The following is a 21,047-nucleotide window of genomic DNA, read 5'->3' on the forward strand; positions in this document are numbered from 1 at the left end:
CATTGCTCACAGCTTTCAAACAAAAAAATCCGAATGGAAATCCGTTCAGGCATTCATGAGATAACAGCCACTATGTTTAACAAAGATGGCTGCCAAAATGGCTGCCATGCTTGAAAGATGGGGTTGCTATGGGGGTTAAACATGCAATTTCGCGATTGCTATCATGCCTACTCCATTTTTTGGGGTCAAAAAATTTTTTTGAATTTTTTTTTTTTTTTTTTTTTATTCTCGGGACTATCGGGCCTGGCGGGGAAAGACATTGGAATAATCTCGGGACTATCGGGCCTGGCAGGGAATGAGTTAAATTACAGTAAAATAACTACAAATCGAGGGCTTGGCGCAAAAAAGGCGTAAGTGACATGACAGCTTTCCATTGATTGTAATACTTTACGGTAATTAAAAACATTAAAAAAGGTATTTTAAAATATACTCATTGAAGCCAAATCTGTATTAAAGTATAGATTGCTTAAACATATAGTTTTCAATTAAATAATTAAAATCAATGGAAAGCTGTCCTGTAAGATAATTGAGAATGTCACTTACGCCCTTTTTGCTCAAGAAACCGTATAGAAAACTGACAAAACCCCCTCTGGGCGTGCACATGAGGACTCCCGTCTTTGCCATACCCTAGCTTTTGCTGAACTGACGCCACTGATTCCTTGTGACTCGCGTCAGTGCAACAACATTTGCAATTTCCCAGAATGCACCTGTCTAGTTTATCCTACATTTACAGTGTTATTTAAGAACTAACACTAAAATGAAAAGTCCCAAACTATTATAACCTCGGTCTGTCTGTGTGTGTGTGTGTGTGTGTGTGTGTGTGTGTGTGTGTGTGTGTGTGTGTGTGTGTGTGTTTGTGTGTGTATGTGTGTGTGTGTGCGTGTGCGTGTGTCCAGGGAGCGTCTACCAACAGCATGTCTCCGTGGTGCTCTGTGGACCAGGACTCCTCCTCTCTCTTCTTCAACAGTGTCCGACCCCCAGGTCTGACCTCTGCTGTGGACGCCTTGACCTCTGTCATCACCCCCAGCCTCACACACAGGTAGCGCACGCACGCACGCACGCACGCACGCACGCACACACACACACACACACACACACACACACACACACACACACACACACACACAATTAATCATTTATTTATATCCACGTAAGAGGTACAATACAAGGACACAAATATTACAAGGTGCTGTAAATAATGTACAGTCGGCAAATCCTGGACAAATATCCAATAATCACACACCATTCAAGGGTACAAGTAGCAGCGGCTTCGCCATATTTGGCGGCTACCAATAATAGAAGAGATTGCACAGAATTACGCAAGCGATTTATCTGGGTTTTTTTTGCATCCCAAGTTGTTGGAAGCCTCTTACAACCAACCTATGTCCATGTCCAAGGCTGCCAAAGATGAACACAACAATACAGCAGATTGCACCTATAGCCTAGCTCTGTGATGGTTTGGACTGAGCGGCTGGTATTTAATGACTTTGGTCATAAAAATAAACACACACACTGTTAAAGTGATCCCTGACTAATATGACAAATATGTCTTAATACATTATAATTGTCCTCTATAACTACAATGTAAAATTAAAAACACCTTAAATATTTAATTTCTTCTAGAAATAGCTAATCTTTCACTCAGTAGGGGAAATGCCTGTCGCAAGTTGATGATGTCATAAATGTCATGTGTAATTTTTATGGCATGCATGTGCAAAAAAACAAAACACAAACACATTTGAAATATTGATTTGATGCTCATATTAACCATAGGAAGTATTAAGTTTGTTTTTATTTTCACATGCATGCCATAAATTCCATAGAGATAGATCACACTTGACATTTATGACATCATCAACTTGCGACGGGCATTTCCCCTATTGAGTGAAAGATTCGCTATTTCTAGAAGAAATAAAATAATTGAGGTGTTTTTAATTTTACATTGTAGTTATAGAGGACAATTATAATGTATTAAGGCATATTTGTCGTATTAGTCAGGGATCACTTTAATGACTCTGACCTCTAATGGTATTCCTGGTGAAGGGTTCACCGTGAGTAATTTCTCATGCTTTTTGCACCATGGATACTTTGTTTGGCTCTGCAGCACTATTAAAGGACAACTTTAGTTTTTTACAACAAGAGTTCATATTTTAGATTGTAATTAAAGAATATAAAAGATGAGTGTTAAAATTATTTAATGTACTTCTTTCTATTGTTTTAGAGATTCTTATTTCAGTGGTTCATGGGGGTATGCGTACAAGTGGCTGAATATGGGGGCTAGAAGTGTTACTGTAAATAGCAATAAAGAAACTGCTGGCTTATTGTGTCTAAAAAGACATATTTAGCCACTTGTACGCATGCCCCCATGCTTACGCATGCCCCACATTTTAGCACGGTAAACGCGATAAAACAATAGAACGAAGCAAATGAAAACATTTTAACACTTTTTCTTTTCTCTAATTACAATCTAAAATATGAACCCTTGTTGTAAAAAAACGAAGTTGTCCTTTAAGTACAGTATAAGTATTATTACTTGTGTTTTACATAATGGTGAGACACTTGTGTATTGATGACGGTTTTCTGATTAGGGTCACTTTTTCTTGTATTGGCACTGCATTAACAAGTAGTATTACTATTTGTGTTACTTATGACGTGACACTTATGTATCTTTGACTGTTCTCCACACTTTATATTGGTAGTTGTTGTTCTCTTTTAGCTCTGTCTAAAACTGCTCTGTATTGTTGATTCTTCTCCTTTTTTTTCTTTTTCTTTTGTGTGTGTGGGTGTGTATGTGGTCGTGTGTGTGTGTGCGTGTGTGTGTGTGTGTGTGTGTTGTGTGTGGCCTTGCGTGCGTGCATGCGTGTGTGTGTGTGTCACAGTGGTGTGTGTGCGTGCACGGTGCTGCTCCAGGGTCCAAGGGCGGGGGGTAAAACCACAGTGGTCAGAGCAGCCTGCAGGGGGCTCCACCTCCACCTTCTGAAGGTAAACACTAGAAGAAGACTGTGTGTGTGTGTGTGTGTGTGCGTGTGCGTGTGCGTGTGCGTGTGCGTGTGGTTGGGCCGGTCACAATTACATATTCGTCTAATTGTAATTATTTGACATAAGCGCTATTATTTTGTCATAATCGTGTTAATCGTTCAAATGTTGAAAAATGTTCATTATTTTCAAACATTTTCAAAAATAGTAGAGATAGCAGATCTACAAGCTTGTAGATCTAAGCATAGAGTTGTCAAATATGTCAGTCATTTCTTTGTATATTTAGGTTATGTGTCATATATGTCATGTGCAACTTCAAAGCCTAAAAGCCAAACAGAAATGTAATTGTCAACGACAAAAACACAATTAAATCCTTAAAGCCATACTGTGTAAGATGCCCAACTAGTGGTCATTAGCCCTATAGCAAACCGCGGTCGCGTCCGCGTCTTTCGGACGTTTTTCGTACCTTCAGACCCCCGCGTCTGCCTCCACCTCGCTGAGATCTATCTTTTAAGGGGTCCCTTGTTCCTGTGCGTTCAGTAATTCCAGAGATACGGACTCCTTCACCCTGCCTGGTAGGCGAAATTACCTAGAGAAGGGATGGTACAAACGGGCGACAACAAATATGGCTGCCATAGCGACCCCACTTCAAGATGCGCTGTGATTGGCCGGCAGTTGTATAACCCTCGCTGTGATTGGCCGGTAGTGTGATGACGCAATTTTCGCGCGAGATCCGGTCCACGGCAAGGATCTCAGTTTACATACAGAGAAGGCTTTACAGGCTGAAATTCACGGCGCGGATCTTCTAAAACTTTTGTGATTTAATAGTTAGGAGAATTTTAAGATTTGTTTTATAAAAAAAGTTACATAGTACAACTTTAATCGCAATTATTTCAGTGACTATTAATCGTCATAACCGTGACAGCCCTGTGTGTGTGTGTGTGTGTGTGTGTGTGTGTGTGTGTGTGTGTGTGTGTGTGTGTGTGTGTGTGTGTGTGTTTTGTGTATCTCCCAGGCAGATTGTGTGTGTGTGTGTGTGTGTGTGTGTGTGTGTGTGTGTGTGTGTGTGTGTGTGTGTGTGTGTGTGTGTGTGTGTGTGTGTGTGTGTGTGTGTGTGTGTGTGTATTATTTATTACCTTACAGGCAGATTGTGTGTGTGTGTGTGTGTGTGTGTGTGTGTGTGTGTGTGTGTGTGTGTGTGTGTGTGTATTATGTATTACCTTACAGGCAGATTGTGTGTGTGTGTGTGTGTGTGTGTGTGTGTGTGTGTGTGTGTGTGTGTGTGTGTGTGTGTGTGTGTGTTATTGTGTGTTTTCCAGGCAGCTTTTGTGAGTGTGTGTGTATTATTGTGTATTTCCAGGCAGATTGTGTGAGTGTGTATATTATTTATTGTGTATTTTCCAGGCAGATTGTGTGAGTGTGTGTGTGTATAATTGTGTATTTTCCAGGCAGATTGTGTGAGTGTGTGTGGGGAGACGGCTGCAGCCTGTGAGCAGAGGCTGCGGTCGTTGTTCCAGCGGGCGTCCAACCAGCAACCCTGCGTCCTCCTGCTGAGAAACCTGCGGCTCCTGGCCCCCGCGGGGTCCCAGGACGGACCCCCGGGGGACAGCCGCGTCTGGGGGACGCTGTGTGAGCTCATCAGCAACGTCCCACACAGGTAAAACTAACACTCAAAGACCTGGAGTTGGATTTGAACCACTTAAACCATTATTTTGTGCTTTAACTATTGAAAAATAGCAGATATACAAGCTCACAGCGCGGCACCGAGTGCCGCGCTGTGAGCTTGTAGATCTGCTATTTTTGAAAAATGGTGAAAATGTGTGCAGGTCTTTGAATATTTTAGACCCCGTCTTTGACCCGACTTCTAAATCCTTCCTCTAAATCTAGCCTGGGTGCCAGCCTGTTCGCTCCGTTCCTCGATTTGTTTTGTCTCTTCGCATCACAGTCTGGAAATCCTCCCATGGAACACGGCTTCCGATTGGTCTGTGGTGTGGTGCCGGGCGGGACAAATACACCAGTGTGTATTGGCTGGCTGATGACGTAGGCTAGCTACACTAACCCTACTCTGATTTGTTGGAACAACACCCAATCAGCAACGACCTCGCTACGTCACAACAGACGTTCAGAAATGCGAGTCAACTGATTCATTTCCAGACTGTGATGCGGAGAGACAAAACAAATCGAGGAACAGAGCGAACAGGCTGGCACCCAGGCTACTCTAAATCAGCAGTTCTCAAACTTTTTCACGTCAAGGACCCCCAAAATAACGGGTATTTGGCCAAGGGCCCCAATCTCAAAATATGTTGTTCCAGGGACCCCCCCAGAAGCAGAGATTTCAGTTACAAAAGTTTGCTTTGAAAAATATATATTGAAAAGTTTGCACACATTTTCACGATTTTTCAAAAATAGCACATCTACAAGCTTGCAGCGCGGCACTCGGTGCCGTGCTGTGAGCTTGTATATCTGCTATTATTCAATAGCTAAAGTATAAAATAATTCCAGGCCCCTCCACCTTGGGCCCTAGTAACTCCGTTACTCTTGTAGATCTGCTATTTTTGAATAATCGTGAAAATGTGTGCAAGTCTTTGAATATTTTTCACCCGATCTTTGACCCGACTTCTAAATCCTTCCTCTAAATCTATCCTGGGTGCCAGGCTGCCAGCCTGTTCGCTCCGTTCCTCCTTGTTCCCATTTGTTTTGTCTCTCCTCATCACAGTCTGGAAAGCCTCCCATGGAACACGGCTTTCCAGCCACCGCGGATTCCGATTGGTCTATGGTGTGGGGCAGGACAAATACACCTGTCTGTATTGGCTGGCTGATGACATAGCTACCCTAACCCTACTCTGATTCGTTGGAACAACACCCAATCAGCAACGACCTCGCTACGTCACAACAGACGTTCAGAAACTGATTGATTTCCAGACTGTGATGCAGAGACACAAAACAAATCGAGGAATGGAGCAAACAGGCTGGCACTCAGGCTACTCTAAATCAGTGGTTCTCAAACCTTTTCATGTCAAGTATTTGGCCACGGACCCCCATCTCAAACTATGTTGTTCCAGGGACCCCCCCCCCCAGAAGCAGAGATTTGAGTAGTCCTCCACTAGGGGGCGTGACCACTTTTGCTTCCGTTCTGGAGCACCAGGAGTCGGTGGTCCCTGGGAATTCCCCCTGAGCAGCCCCGTTGGGGTGGTCATATGGTCATTTTTGCACTTTTTGGTGGCAGTGCCAGGGGGTCCCTGGGGGTCCCTGGAGCTCCGGGGGCCCCTGGAGGTTCAACACCAGAAGGCATCACGTGTCTTGAAAAGACTCAAAGTCTCAAGTCACCGGTCATAGGTCCACTATGACTAAGGTCTAAAGTCTCCTCTCCTCTCCTCTCCTCTCCTCTCCTCTCCTCTCCTCAGTGTGGTTGTCATAGCGACGGTGTCCAGTCCCAGGGAGTTGTGTCCAGATGTGGTGCAGCTGTTTGTCCACCAGGTGTCAGTGTCGTCCCCCGGTGAGGAGGAGAGGCGGGGCATGTTGGAGAGTCTCAGTAAGCCCCTCCCCCTGGGCGGGGACGTCAGCCTGTCTCTTCTGGCGAAGCAGACTGCAGTGAGTTATTGAGTGGTGGTCACACCGTCTCCTATACGTGGCCGTGTGTGTATGCGTGTCTCCGTGTACGTATATATGCGTGTACTGTATGTAGCCTGCAATACCTCTAATGACCACACGCACACACATATGTTAAGGGAGGGGCGCTGTTAAGGCGCTGTTTCAGGCCAGGCACGCACACTCACCCACACGCGCACACACGCTCACACATGCAGCCTCCACTGCTCAGTTCACACAGGTGTGATTTTTATTGACATCATGACTTGCACCAGCAGAGTGCACAAGTAGGGTGATGAGTGCTGTCTTTATGTGGGTTTGTGGCTGCCAGTACAAAGGCAGGGCCTTTAGCCAATGAGCGAGCAGCGTTCTCGGTGACATCATCACCACCAACCAACAAGGTTAACCTCAGTCACGTGCACACAGCCCTTAGAAATCCATGCTGTTACGCCCTGCAAGAGCCCTGCAAGCCCGACGGGACCCGACCACGGCCCGGCCTGCCAAAACGGGCCGGGCCGTGGTCGTTAACAAACAGCGCAAGAGAGAGAGAGAGAGAGAGAGAGAGAGAGATTCCAATTACACCTCCTTCAGACTTGATGTAAAAAAAAAAACACAGCGAGAGGGAGGGGGGAGGAGAGAGAGAGAGAGAGAGAGTTCTGACTCGTGTTTTCCACCGAACGTGAAGCCAGTTACACAACATTTGGTTACCCGTCGAATTATGTTCCACCTCTGCCTGGATCCTGCTATGGAGTAACACATTTGCTGGAACACCTCATGCAGTGCCGCGCCGCCTCTGTCGTGTCCTCGCTCACTCATTCCTCTCATCACCCGCACGATCTATAAGGTATTGAAAACATTTTAATCTGACTTAAAACCTAAACCCTTATGTTGATCAAATATGGAGCAGTCCTATGGAATGGAGCGAAGTCCTAGGAATGGAGCAGCCGCGCAGCGGCCGCGAATTTCTAGTAACGGTACATACCGCTATCATCACCCTACTTGTGCGCCCTGGTCGCTCTTGTCGTTTTCTTGGGAAAGTGATGTGAATTACCAGCCATATTTGGCTATGAAGTTTCCACCTTGTGCAGTCTAGTTAATATTATTTGTAAAGGCAATCGGTCTACCAAAACTTGCCAGTGAGGGATATGGTAATTCGTGAAGCTTTTTCCAACGCGTGGTGCAGTTGTCAGGAAAAACAGGTCTTGAGTGCATTTAAAAGGTTTATTTTGATGCAGGATGATGATAGTAGCATAACATAAGCCGGGTGTTGTGACTGCAAAGTAAACTACTAACTAATACTGAAAATAAACAGACAATAACTCAAAATAACTGAAAACAAACAAACGCAGAGCACGGTAGAAAAACTTTGTGGCTTCCCACTGTGATTGCCAATCCCTAGCCAGCTGTGCCCCAGTGACTCCCTAATCTAGACTCTGCCCTGCTATTGGCCGACACCCCCACCTGTGCCCAGGTCTAACAGTAGTCATGGCAACCACATACCACACAAAAGCATACTTTACATAGAATAAATGCATTGCAATAAAAACAATCAAATTGCTGCAACATTATTATTAACCATTTAGGCCTAGAATTATTGACTGCTTTAACCAGTGAACCGAGTGCCGCGCTGCAAGCTTGTAGATCTGCTATTTTTGAAAAAGTTGTGAAAATGTGTGCAAATCTTTGAATATATGTATTTTCAAAGCGAATGTTTGTAACTCAAATTTTGCTTCTGGGTGGTCCCTGGAACTAGATATTTTGAGATGGGGGTCCGTGGTCAAATAAATATCATTTTGGGGGCCCTTCACATGAAAAGGTTTGAGAACCACTGACATAGTAGTCTCTCGAGAACAGACTAACTGAGCTCCAGTTAAGTGAAAAGGACCTTTTCTTTGACGATGCTGACATAGAAACATTGGGTTTTTCAAAAAATCGTAGAAGGATTCACTCGGTGCCGCGCTGTGAGCTTGTATATCTGCTATTTTTTTAATATTTAAAGCATAAAATATTGCGTCATATTGTGTTCAGGCCTAAATGGGTTAAGGAGCTCTGGTCTAACCGTGCGGCCTTTCTTTCTTCCTTCAGGGTTTAGTGTTAGGAGATCTCTGTGCTCTGTTGACTGAGGCTGGAAGAGCTGCACACAGGAGACTGAGGTGAGGCACGCACACACACACACACACACACACACACACACACACACACACACACATACAGAGACACACACACACACACACACATGAGCACACACACACACACACACACACACACACACACACACACAGACACACACACACACACACACACACACACACACACACACACACACACACACACACACACACACTGTACATACTATACACCAATGAATGTCGAGCCTTAGGTTCCACTCAGACATTCTTCAAGTACGCTGACGACACAGCCCTGGTGGGGTTCCTTAAATCTGTGATGTCTCCCTAGGCAGATTTGAGGAGGAGGTGGAGCACTTCACAAAATGGTGCTCGGATCACTTTCTCCAGGTTTAATGTGACCAAAACTAAAGAAATGGTCATAGACTTTAGGAGGAGTGGAGAAGTAGTCCCCACCCACCCTTGTAAACAAGGAACCTATTGAAAGGGTCAAGACCTATAAATGTTTAGGCATAGAATTTGATGATAAACTGAAGTTTGACGAGTGCGCTAAAGCTAAGGTTAAAAAATGCACCAGAGAATTTTCTTTTTACGGAAACTGAACTCATTTCATGTAGACCGTTGCATTCTGCAGATGTTTTATAAATCTGTCCTCCAGAGCATCCTGTCATTTGGTCTGATATGTGTGTTTGGCAACATGCGAATTCAGGACCAAGCTAAATTGCAACGCATGATCAAGATGGCGAGCAGGGTCATCGGGTGCGATCAAACGTCTGCTGCGCAATCATGTGAAGACCTAATTGTAAGAAAGGCTGAGCACATCCTTAGTGACCCTGCTCATCCCTTACACAGCAAATTCGAACGTAGTCGCCGGGGAAACGGAAGGATGCTGCAAAGGAATATTACCACATCTAGGTTTGGTAATTCCTTTGTCCCTTGTGCAACCAGACTTATAAATAAAAAAGTTAGCAGATAGATACACAAAGCCTGTAGGAACATGTTTTAAACACTTTTAAGTAAAGAAGACTGTATGTCAGTATTTAATGTTTAATGTTGGATGTTTTTTGTGATTTTATGTTTTATGTACCCGCACCTCTGGACCAAATGAATTTCCCTGAACGGGATAATAAAGTTTACCTTGACCTTGACACACACAAACGTACATGCACGCACACCAGACACACAGACACACAGACACACACACACACACACACACACACACACACACGGGGGGGGGGGGGGGGGGGGGGGGGGGGAGTGTGTGTGTGTGCAGGCGGGCGGGCGGGCGGGCGGGCGGGGGGGGGGGGGGGGGGGTTCTGGCCCTGTTACAGATGTTGTCCAAAATCATGCAGATCGGTACACAGTATCTCTGTAGCCGTTTAAATGGAACGGGTATTTCTTACATTGATGCTCCTACATATTAGCATGCAAGCACCAGTTAAAGTTACTTTTCCATCCCTCATATACTGTGTGCACAGTGCACATCCCATAATCCACACACTGCACATCATTTCGGAGCTCATATCTTTGAACGGGTAAGGGCTAGTAGTTTTAATTGATGAAATTGACACTGTGTGTGTGTGTGTGTGTGTGTGTGTGTGTGTGTGTGTGCGTGCGTGCGTGCGCGCGCCTGTGTGTGTGTGTGTGTGTGTGTGTGTGTGTGTGTGTGTGTGTGTGTGTGTGTATCAGTGCATCAGGTCCATCTCTCCATCAGGAGCAGCTGCTCTGCTCCAGTGGAGTCAGCCTCCACAAAGAGGACTTCTGCACTGCCCTGGACACCCTGCAGGGGGCACTGTCCTCCGCTGTGGGAGCTCCAAAGGTAAACCTGAACCAGAAGCCCTGCATATCGTCGTTGTCGGGTGCAAACCTTGTATGTCCAAAACCGTTTGTTTTGCATTTATCATTTTAAAAATGATTAAACTATTGAAAACAGCCGAACTACAAGCACACAACGCCTCGCACCTGCTTGTCGATCTGCTGTTTTCACTACTTTTGTGCGACGGCCTTGTGTGATGAAGCAGGGCTTTACTTTGCGAAAGAACGGGGAGATACAAGGTTTCCACCCGACAACGACGATATATTATATCATTATGTCCTGTTCCAATATTAACACCTTCCCTCTAACTGTGAGAAACTCCTCCTCACAAATAATCAGCCCCTCTCTCGCTCACAAGCCGCTCACCATCTCACTGGGTTTGGTTCCGGGATGCGGTATCGGTACGCGCAGTATCGGTATTCGGTATGGGCAAGGACTCAAATTAAGTACTCGTACTTGCACTTGGTCAGCAAAAAGTGGTATCGGGACATCCCTAGTTTGGTTCATGTTGGTCTCAATGGAAACATATTCAGCTCTCCCCAGGTTGGCAGAGGGAGAGCAGAGCCCAGGATTACAGTTTAGGACATTGGCACTGGGTGAGGGTTAGGCACACAAAAGGCGTTGTGTGCTTGTAAATCAGCTATTTTCACCACTTTAAAATGTTTTGAAGATAATATTAAAAAAAGAACGCTTTTGGACATTTTCACCCGACAATGACGATACACTGTGTGTGTGTGTGTGTGTGTGTGTGCGTGTGTGTGTGTGTGTGTGTGTGTGTGTGAGTGTGTGTGTGTGTGTGTGTGTGTGTGTGTGTGTGTGTGCGCGCGCGTGCGTGCGTGCGTGCGTGCGCGCGCGCACGCATGTGCGTTTGTGTGTGTCTGTGTGTGTGTGTGTGCACAGGTTCCCAGCGTGCACTGGGAGGATGTGGGTGGTCTTGCGGAGGTGAAGCAGCAGCTCATGGACACAGTGCGCCTCCCTGTGGACAGACCAGAGATGTTCAGCTCCTCCGTCCTGGGGCTGAGGAGGACGGGCCTGCTCCTCTACGGACCCCCCGGCACCGGGAAGACCCTGCTGGCCAAGGCTGTCGCCACGGAAACCAACATGACCTTCCTGAGGTCAGACCACTGGTTCTCAAGCACTGGGTCGGGAGTTATGGGTCCCTTCATTTTGGTTTCCTAAATGTATTTTCTGTGATTTCAGTGTTATAATAATTTAAATAGGGATGGGCAATATAACCGATATGGCAATATATTGCGATATTTCAGGCCGTACTAGTATCGCAATACTATTGGAGCCCAAAACAACTCTTTTCCCGTGAACAGAAACCAATGGTAGAAGTCCAGTCCTGACACTCTGCTGCTTTCAATAAATGAAAACTAGCCCTTACCCGTACCCAAAGATATGAGCTCTGAAATGATGTGCAGTGTGTGGGTTATGGGATGTGCACTGTGCACACAGTATATGAGGGGTGGAAAGTAACTTTAACTGGTGCTTGCATGATAATGTTGTAGGAGCATCAATGTAAGAAATACCCGTTTGGTTTAATGGCTAGTGATACTGTGTACCGATCTGCATGATTTCACACACACACACACACACACACACACACACACACACACACACACACACACACACACACACACACACACACACACACACACACACACACACAGCTGGTTAAACATGTTGCCTCATGCTAGATGCAGAATAGATAAGCCTCATGCTATGCAGAATAGATAGTAGATACAAAAATGCTAATATACAGCATATGACTTGTGAAAGTGACAAACGGGCTTCACAGTTATGTCAGGTGTGTTCATATGCTAATGGTGATGCGATTTCAGATCAATTGCTCCAGCCACTGAGGAGAAACGCTGTGACAGACACTCAGACAGACAGACAGACAGACAGACAGACAGACAGACAGACAGACAGACAGACAGACACTCACTCACTCAGACAGACATTCCGAAAATTATATGTTTGATGGAAAGTTTTAATGAAATCAAAATGGTTTTGACTCAATTTGTCTGTTGAGTTATCAATATAATGTGATGTACATGCATATTATTAGACTACCCAGGTGGTACATGGCAAGTTGGATTTTTAGCTCTACAAGAAAAAATGAATGCTGTTGAATATTGCAATATATCACAAGTATGACCCAAGTATCGTGATACGTATCGTATCGTGAGGTTCTGCCAATACCCATCCCTTAACCCTGCAAGGCCCGAATTAATTTCTACTGGCCAAAAAAAATTAAAAAAATTCAGATGGTGTTGTAGGAGTCCTAATCACAGGAAAATGTAATTTTAAAAAATTAATAATGTTTTTGTAAGGTTTTATAGTCATAAATCATAAAGCATAAATCATGCTCTAATTTGCATATTGGGGATATTTTTCACAATATTAACATATGCACGTGTTCTAGACATTCTAATGATCACGAAAAAAAATATTACAGGCATTTTACTACTGTTTTAGTGAGGAATAGCTTCATTTAAAAAGTAAGATGTTGTTCGTCCAGACGCTGGAATTTCAACTTCTCTGGGAGGTGTCAATGTCAGCCCCTGTGGGGGGTATTTATATGCAAATATCGTGGCCAATGGCATTGTAATACTAAACAATAGGATGTAATGGTGATGTTAATGTGAAAAAAGAACAGGAAAACTAATTATAACATTTTTTAAAAAATGATTTAAAAAACGTTGCCAAAAAGCTACGCTGGGCCTTGCAGGGAGGAGCTATAGTCAACTTTTTATTGAAAAACAGATGCTAAAATGAAAATAATGTTTCGAAAATATTTTATAAAAAACTAAGCTTTATATATGTGTTTCTATTAAAAAATGACCACAAACAGCATAAAATAATGATAAAATAATCATTTTGGCCATTGTCAGACCGACACTTTGTTTACATTCTAGTCTATAGACTAGGATGTAAACAAAGTGTCAGCCCTACAATGAAAAAAGTTGACTATAGCTCCTTTAAGTTCAATGTATTTCCTGTGATTTCAGTGTAAAAGGACCTGAACTTCTGAACATGTACGTTGGTCAGAGTGAGGAGAACGTTCGAGAAGGTCTGTAGCCTCATTATGACTTTACTGTAAATATAAGATTAACTCATTACTGTAAATCTAAGATTAAAGGAGTAGTTCACCCCAAAATGACTAGTTTTCTATTGATTACTCTCACCATGGAGACTTGAGTTCAATAATATTTTAAGTTTTTTGTCACATTCCTAATAGAATACTTTGATTACAATAAATGTACCCACATTGATTCCGGATGTCAATGGGGGTAAATTTACTATAATCAATTATGTGACAAAAAACAAAAGGGGGTTCACATTTTGGGGGTGAACTACTCCTTTAAGTCAACATGGTCTGTTCTGCTCCCGCCATCATTCAGAGAGTTTTTCACTAACCTTTGAAAAATCATAGACCGGTCTGCCCAAAAGACACCCATGGCATTTTTCACCCAATTATCTAATGTAATCCTGGACGCTACACTCCCTCTGCCAACCTGGGGAGACAACGGACTGACCTCATGCTTCCTTCTATGCATGAGGAGTCCAAGTTGCTTCTTTTCACCTGACAGTGGGGATTTTCCCCGGTTTGGATGTAGCGCGTGGAAGGAACACGTTATTCCAACCATTTCCTTTCCCCTCCATCAGGCGCCCCGGCTGGCCCCTGGCAGTATAGACACCCATAGCTCTCTTGAAATTGGGAGAAACAATTGCTCTGAGAGTGATACTGCATTGGGGAGATGGAGGCTGCAGAGTAGATCAGGGTTTCCCAAAGTGGGGGCCGTGATGCCAGTCCAGGTTGTCTCAGAATACTTTGATAATATTTGAAATTCATCAATATGCTATGCTCAGTGAAACACACCTGATTTGCACTGGACTTGATGAGGTCTTTTTCCATCTACGGCCAACCCTCTTCACCAAAAATAGCAAATATACAAGCTCACAACACGTGAGACGTTGTGAGCTTGTAGATCGGCTATGTTTTCGTGAACCTTCCCCCCCTAAAAGAATAGGGATGCTGGGGTTCAAGTGGTTAAACGTCAAGTTATTTCCAGTCAGTGATATTTCTCAGTGACATAGACTACTGTATCTCTGGTGGAAAGATGTGTGTATTAACATAGCGTAATATGATGTAAGATTGTAAACATGAACAGTGTCATTCAGATTGTAAACATGAACAGTGTCATTCAGATTATAAACATGAACAGTGTCATTCAGATTGTAAACATGAACAGTGTCATTCAGATTATAATGAACAGTGTAATTCAGATGTGTAATTCAGATTGTAAAAATTAACAGTGTCATTCAGATTATAATGAACAGTGTAATTCAGATGTGTAATTCAGATTGTAAAAATTAACAGTGTCATTCAGATTATAATGAACAGTGTAATTCAGATGTGTAATTCAGATTGTAAACATGAACAGTGTCATTCAGATTATAATGAACAGTGTAATTCAGATGTGTAATTCAGATTGTAAACATGAACAGTGTCATTCAGATTATAATGAACAGTGTAATTCAGATGTGTAATTCAGATTGTAAAAATTAACAGTGTCATTCAGATTATAATGAACAGTGTAATTCAGATGTGTAATTCAGATTGTAAAAATTAACAGTGTCATTCAGATTATAATGAACAGTATAATTCAGATGTGTAATTCAGATTGTAAACATGAACAGTGTCATTCAGATTATAATGAACAGTGTAATTCAGATTGTAAAAATGAACAGTGTAATTCAGATTGTAAAAATGAACAGTGTAATTCAGATTGTAAAAATGAACAGTGTAATTCAGATTGTAAAAATGAACAGTGTAATTCAGATTGTAAAAATGAACAGTGTAATTCAGATTGTAAAAATGAACAGTGTAATTCAGACTGTAAACATGAACAGTGTAATTCAGATTGTAAAAATGAACAGTGTAATTCAGATTGTAAAAATGAACAGTGTAATTCAGATTGTAAACATGAACAGTGTAATTCAGATTGTAAACATGAACAGTGTAATTCAGATTGTAAACATGAACAGTGTAATTCAGATTGTAAACATGAACAGTGTAATTCAGATTGTAAACATGAACAGTGTAATTCAGATTATAAACATGAACAGTGTAATTCAGCGATGCCTTGGATGAGAAAGGAGTGGAGAGAGAGAGAGGAAACAGGGACCAGTGGTGACAATTGGGAAAATCAGAAATAAAATCGACCCTGGTCCGAAAATAAATACGAAAGGGGCGGCAGTGTGGAAACGTGATTGACATAACGTGAGGTTGATTATTTTATTTACGTGCCCCGAAATTCACTCTGATATTCAGCCAAAAAAAAATCAGCATTGTGCAACGACCTTAAAGGGCCAGTTCACCTCTGGGACAACCAGATCTTATTTTATTGTTGTTTGGGACACGATCACCACAATCCTAGTTATTTTTTGTGTTCAATCTGTGTTTTGAGATATTTTAGTATTTCAGCATGAATGATGATGCATTTTGCATCATATGATGCAGCATGATGACTCATATGATGGGGGAGCCCGGGATCGAACTGGGAACCTCACGGTTCCCATCCGGCTGCTCTACCCCTGTCAATGAGTTAACAATGCTCTATAGTAATGGACAGCGTAGTTAATCTATTGATGTCATCAGTGAAGAAATGAACAGAGTGTTCATAATGTCTTTAATGATGAATGGACAGTGTAATAATTAATCATGTTATTAATTAATGAACAGTGTAATAATTAATCCATGTTATTGATTAATTCCCAGTGTTCTGCAAGGCCAGGGCTGCCGCCCCCTGCATCGTGTTCTTTGATGAGCTGGACTCTCTGGCTCCCAACAGGGGGCGCTCTGGAGACTCTGGAGGAGTGATGGACAGGTGAGAGGACTGTCTGTCTGTCCCTGTCTGTAACATCTGTGTGTGTGTGTGTGTGTGTGTGTGTGTGTGTGTGTGTGTGTGTGTGTGTGTGTGTGTGTGTGTGTGTGTGTGTGTGTGTGTGTGTGTGTGTGTGTGTGTGTGTGTGTGTGTGTGTGCGTGCGTGCGCGCGCGACATTGTGCGTGAACAGAGTGAATAGTGTTTCATACGGTGGATTAAACCCAACATGGGCTTCATTTGCACGTTGAGGTGAGGCACCGAGTGCCACACTGCGAGCTTGTAGATCTGCTATTTTTGAAGATTTATATAATTTAGGGGGTCCTTGACATGAAAAAGTTTGACAAACACTGATTTAGAAGAAGGATTTAGAGGACATTTATAGAACCAGGTCAAAAATATTCAAAGACTTGCACAAACTTTCTTCTACCAGACTGGTTCCATACTCCATAATGTTCTTGTATCTTCTAGGGTGGTGTCTCAGCTCTTGTCAGAGTTGGATTCTCTGGGTTCCTCTGAAGGACTCTTTGTGATCGGAGCCACCAACCGACCAGACCTCCTGGACCAATCACTGCTCAGACCTGGCAGGTCAGAGCTGTTATCATTATTATTGTTATAATTTGTATTTCATAATGTTATATTCTGTTTGATAACTGGTTTATATGTTATATTTTGTTTGATCAGGTTTGATAAGCTGGTCTACGTTGGAATCAATGAAGACAAGCAGTCCCAGCTTCAGGTTCTGAAGGCCATCGCCAGAAAGTAGGGACCCCCAGGGACCCCCAACACTACATATTGTATAGAACTGTTACAGTAGGGACCCCCAGGGACCCCCTGCACTACATATTGTATAGAAGTGTTACAGTAGGGACCCCCAGCACTACATATTGTATAGAACTGTTACAGTAGGGACCCCCAGGGACCCCCTGCACTACATATTGTATAGAAGTGTTACAGTAGGGACCCCCTGCACTACATATTGTATAGAAGTGTTACAGTAGGGACCCCCAGCACTACATATTGTATAGAACTGTTACAGTAGGGACCCCCAGGGACCCCCTGCACTACATATTGTATATTAGAAGTGTTACAGTAGGGACCCCACTACTATATATTGTATACAACTGTTACAGTAGGGACCCCCAGGGACCCCCAGCACTACATATTGTATAGAAGTGTTACAGTAGGGACCCCCAGCACTACATATTGTATAGAAGTGTTACAGTAGGGACCCCCAGCACTACATATTGTATAGAAGTGTTACAGTAGGGACCCCCAGGGACCCCCTGCACTACATATTGTATATTAGAAGTGTTACAATAGGGACCCCCACTACTACATATTCTATACAACTGTTACAGTAGGGACCCCCAGGGACCTCCAACACTACATATTGTATAGAAGTGTTAAAGTAGGGACCTCCAGCACTACATATTGTATATAAGTGTTAGAGTAGGGACCCCCACCACAACATATTGTATAAATCCTGTATCCTGAAACACTTGTTGAGTTTGTGCATCCACTGTTGTTTTGTGTTCAAGAATTTCTTTGATGTTAAGTGTGTTTGTGTGTGTGTGTGTGTGTGTGTGTGTGTGTGTGTGTGTGTGTGTGTGTGCGTGCGTGCGTGTGTGCACCAGGTTCCAGTGTGACCCCAGCGTGGACCTATCAGAGGTGGTGAGTCGTTGCCCCGCCCACCTGACGGGGGCTGACCTCTACGCCCTCTGCTCTGACGCCATGGCAACCGCCGTCAACAGGAAGATCTCCTCCATCCTCGACGGTAACGGTTACCATGACGACCAGCGCTTCACTCTGTTTTTAACGCATTCAGAACGGGTACACATTATTGTGTATCATTATTTTATGGTTTAACTATTGAAAAATAGCAGATATACAAGCTCACAGCGCGGCACCGAGTGCCGCGCTGCGAGCTTGTAGATCTGCTATTTTTGAAAAATCGTGAAAATTTGAATTTTGACCCGATTCTAAAAGTGTCTTTTGAATCCTTCTAAGGTTTTTTGAAAAACCTATGTTTCTATGTCAGCAATCTGGCCAGCCATCGTCAAAGAAAAGGTCCTTTTCACTTAACTGGAGCTCAGTTAGTCTGTTCTTGAGAGACTACCATGCCAGTGGTTCTCAAACCTTTTCATGTGAAGGACCCCCAAACTGATATTTATATGGCCACGGACCCCCATCTCAAAATATCTAGTTCCAGGAACCACCCAGAAGCAAAATTTGAGTTATATAAACGTTCGCTTTGAAAATACATATATTCAAAGATTTGCACACATTTTCACGGCTTTTTTCAAAAATAGCAGATCTACAAGCTTGCAGCGCGGCACTCGGTGCCGCGCTGTGAGCTTGTATATCTGCTATTTTTCACTGGTTAAAGCATTCAATAATTCTAGGCCTAAATGGGTTAATTTCAAGGACCATTTGTTACACTCTTAGAGTTACAGAGTTACATTCTGTCTGTCTGTCTGTCTGTCTGTCTGTCTGTCTGTCTGTCTGTCTGTCTGTCTGTCTGTCTGTCTCTCTCTCTGTCTTTGTGTCCATCAGGTGTGGACACAGAGGAGTCTCCAGTAGTGTTGTCTCTCCAGGACTTTGACAGAGCCGTGCAGCAGTGCAAACCCTCCGTCTCTGAGCAGGAGATGCAACGATACCAGCAGCTGCACCGCAGTCTGACCACACAGTGACCTATACCTGACCTACTGACCGCACAGTGAAATGACCACACCTGACTAGGGCCGTCATTATTATGACATTTTACGTGACGATTAATTGTCACCAGAGTCTTGCAACGGGTCGGGCCCCGCGGGTACCTGTGTTTGACGGGCGGTGCACGACTAAACACGGGCGGGTGACATTTTACTGTGAAAATCAGACTGAAAATCAACTGTTTCTGCCTAAAACAACGTCACAGGAGCGCACACAGTGAGCAGCAGGACAGAACCACGGCATGCATACAGCACTGTTTCCGCCTAAACGTCAAGTCACACACAGAGCGGCTGCGGGCTGGAGCGCACACAGTCACAGTGAGGCAGCAGCCTCCAGCTGCCAGGAGGACACAACACACAACTGAATAAAGTGGGCGCGAGTCAGTGAACTGCTTGCCTAGCACGATGTAGTTGCCCAAACTAATTGTTTTGTTTTATTTTGTCATGATGGGGCACAAGGAAGAATGACTTGCCTGCAATCGTGTCCAACTTGCACAACCACATCCATTGCTGCGATCAGAATGGTGCTTGATTGTATAATATCCACTTGATTCCACGACTATTAGGAGATCGGAATCCTATTTTATTATCGTCAACTGGGTCCGGTTTGGTTTAGATTACCTCGGGCTGTTTATCATCATAACAGTAGCCTAAACAGTGACGAGCGAACCAAGACAGACAGACGGCGCTAGTGGAGTTCCCTCTTTTCAGCTGTGAAAAGCTGCATATGTGCTTAGGCATATGGCGGTTCGTGTCGAGCATAGCAGACATGCAAGTTCACAAAGCTGCATGTTCCGACATGTTGTGAGCTTGTAGCTCTTATATTTTCAATGCGCGACCACCATCATATGACAAAAACAACTGCACAGCAGCAGAGGCAGAACGCAGAAGCAGCAACAAGCTGTCAGTGGCAGATCATGATACAATTTTAAATGATTATGATTGGTTTTAAATGTTGTTCTACTTTATCCAAATAATAATATTAATAATAGGCATAATAACAGCATTTTCCGATGGCTACGGCGTGCAGGGGGATCAACTATGGAGTGAAAATAGAGTGCGATGCCATTGAAAGAATGCACGGCTGTAGGCTATTTACTTTAATGCATGTAATCACGGGTAACGGGGCGGGCAACGTGTCCTTTTCTTGATGTGCGGGGCGGATCTGGTTTTATATACCGTAATCACGGGTAGACGGGCGGTCCATCTGATTAATGATGGGCGCGGGTTGTCAAAATTGGACCCGTGCAGGACTCTGATTGTCACTCAAATAATTTGCGATTAACGATTAATTTTTTTTTTTTTTGTCGTTGACAAATACATTTCTGTTTGGCTTGTAGGCTTTGAAGTAATAATTGTGACCGGCCTACACCTGACCTCAGCCTGACCCCTGTGTTTGTTTGAGGAGGTCAAACATGTCCAGAAGTGTCTTCATATTTCTTGAAAAGCAAAAGGGTCAGCATATGGGTTCAAAGGTCAGCCTATGGGGTCAACGATTCATTTCTGATACTACTACGTCGAGTACCTCTGTTGGCGGTCGCGTGTGGACGGGGATTACTTTCAAATTCTAGGAGACTCGCGAGCGTCTTCTGAATGCTCCCGCGCACAGATCCCATCCATGCAGGAATACAGTGTGTTTTACTGGTCAGCTCACAGTGCCAGTGGACTGGAGTTCTGCATCAGTACTAAAGGGACCAAAGCTTCTGAAAAGTCACTTTTTATGTGTAAATCTGCCCTATTGTATAGTGCACAAATGATGTCCTAAAATGTTATTTAATAAATTCAGCTCTAAATTAATGTTTTAGGTGTGCTGTTTGTGTAATTGTTTTATACGTAGTATTGGCCACATATCTTTTCCAATAGGACAGGGCTAGGCAACCTGTTTGACATGAAGTCACACGTTTTAATTTTCTTGATGGTCAGAGTCAACAT

At 43.6% G+C, this 21,047-nt stretch overlaps 1 protein-coding gene across 1 annotated transcript in view; it reads left to right on the top strand.

Moving 5' to 3' along the window:
- pex6 (peroxisomal biogenesis factor 6) overlaps positions 1 to 20,872 on the top strand; it is a gene marked incomplete at its 5' end in the record, with an annotated part of 35,648 nt that extends 14,776 nt beyond the window's left edge. Inside the window, 13 exons of the mRNA XM_080737914.1 lie at positions 897 to 1,039; positions 2,880 to 2,982; positions 4,425 to 4,633; positions 6,381 to 6,567; positions 8,650 to 8,717; positions 10,380 to 10,509; positions 11,407 to 11,621; positions 13,524 to 13,585; positions 16,298 to 16,406; positions 16,873 to 16,989; positions 17,086 to 17,163; positions 18,039 to 18,178; positions 18,958 to 20,872. Coding sequence (XP_080594040.1) covers positions 897 to 1,039; positions 2,880 to 2,982; positions 4,425 to 4,633; positions 6,381 to 6,567; positions 8,650 to 8,717; positions 10,380 to 10,509; positions 11,407 to 11,621; positions 13,524 to 13,585; positions 16,298 to 16,406; positions 16,873 to 16,989; positions 17,086 to 17,163; positions 18,039 to 18,178; positions 18,958 to 19,094 — 1,698 coding nt within the window. The 3' untranslated portion in view covers positions 19,095 to 20,872. The remainder of the gene's footprint in view (positions 1 to 896; positions 1,040 to 2,879; positions 2,983 to 4,424; positions 4,634 to 6,380; positions 6,568 to 8,649; positions 8,718 to 10,379; positions 10,510 to 11,406; positions 11,622 to 13,523; positions 13,586 to 16,297; positions 16,407 to 16,872; positions 16,990 to 17,085; positions 17,164 to 18,038; positions 18,179 to 18,957) is intronic.
- Between the last annotated feature and the right edge of the window lie 175 nt (positions 20,873 to 21,047).

This window comes from Nannobrachium achirus, assembly GCF_963921795.1.
Source record: "Nannobrachium achirus genome assembly, chromosome: 12".
NCBI classification, from domain to species: Eukaryota; Metazoa; Chordata; class Actinopteri; order Myctophiformes; family Myctophidae; genus Nannobrachium; species Nannobrachium achirus.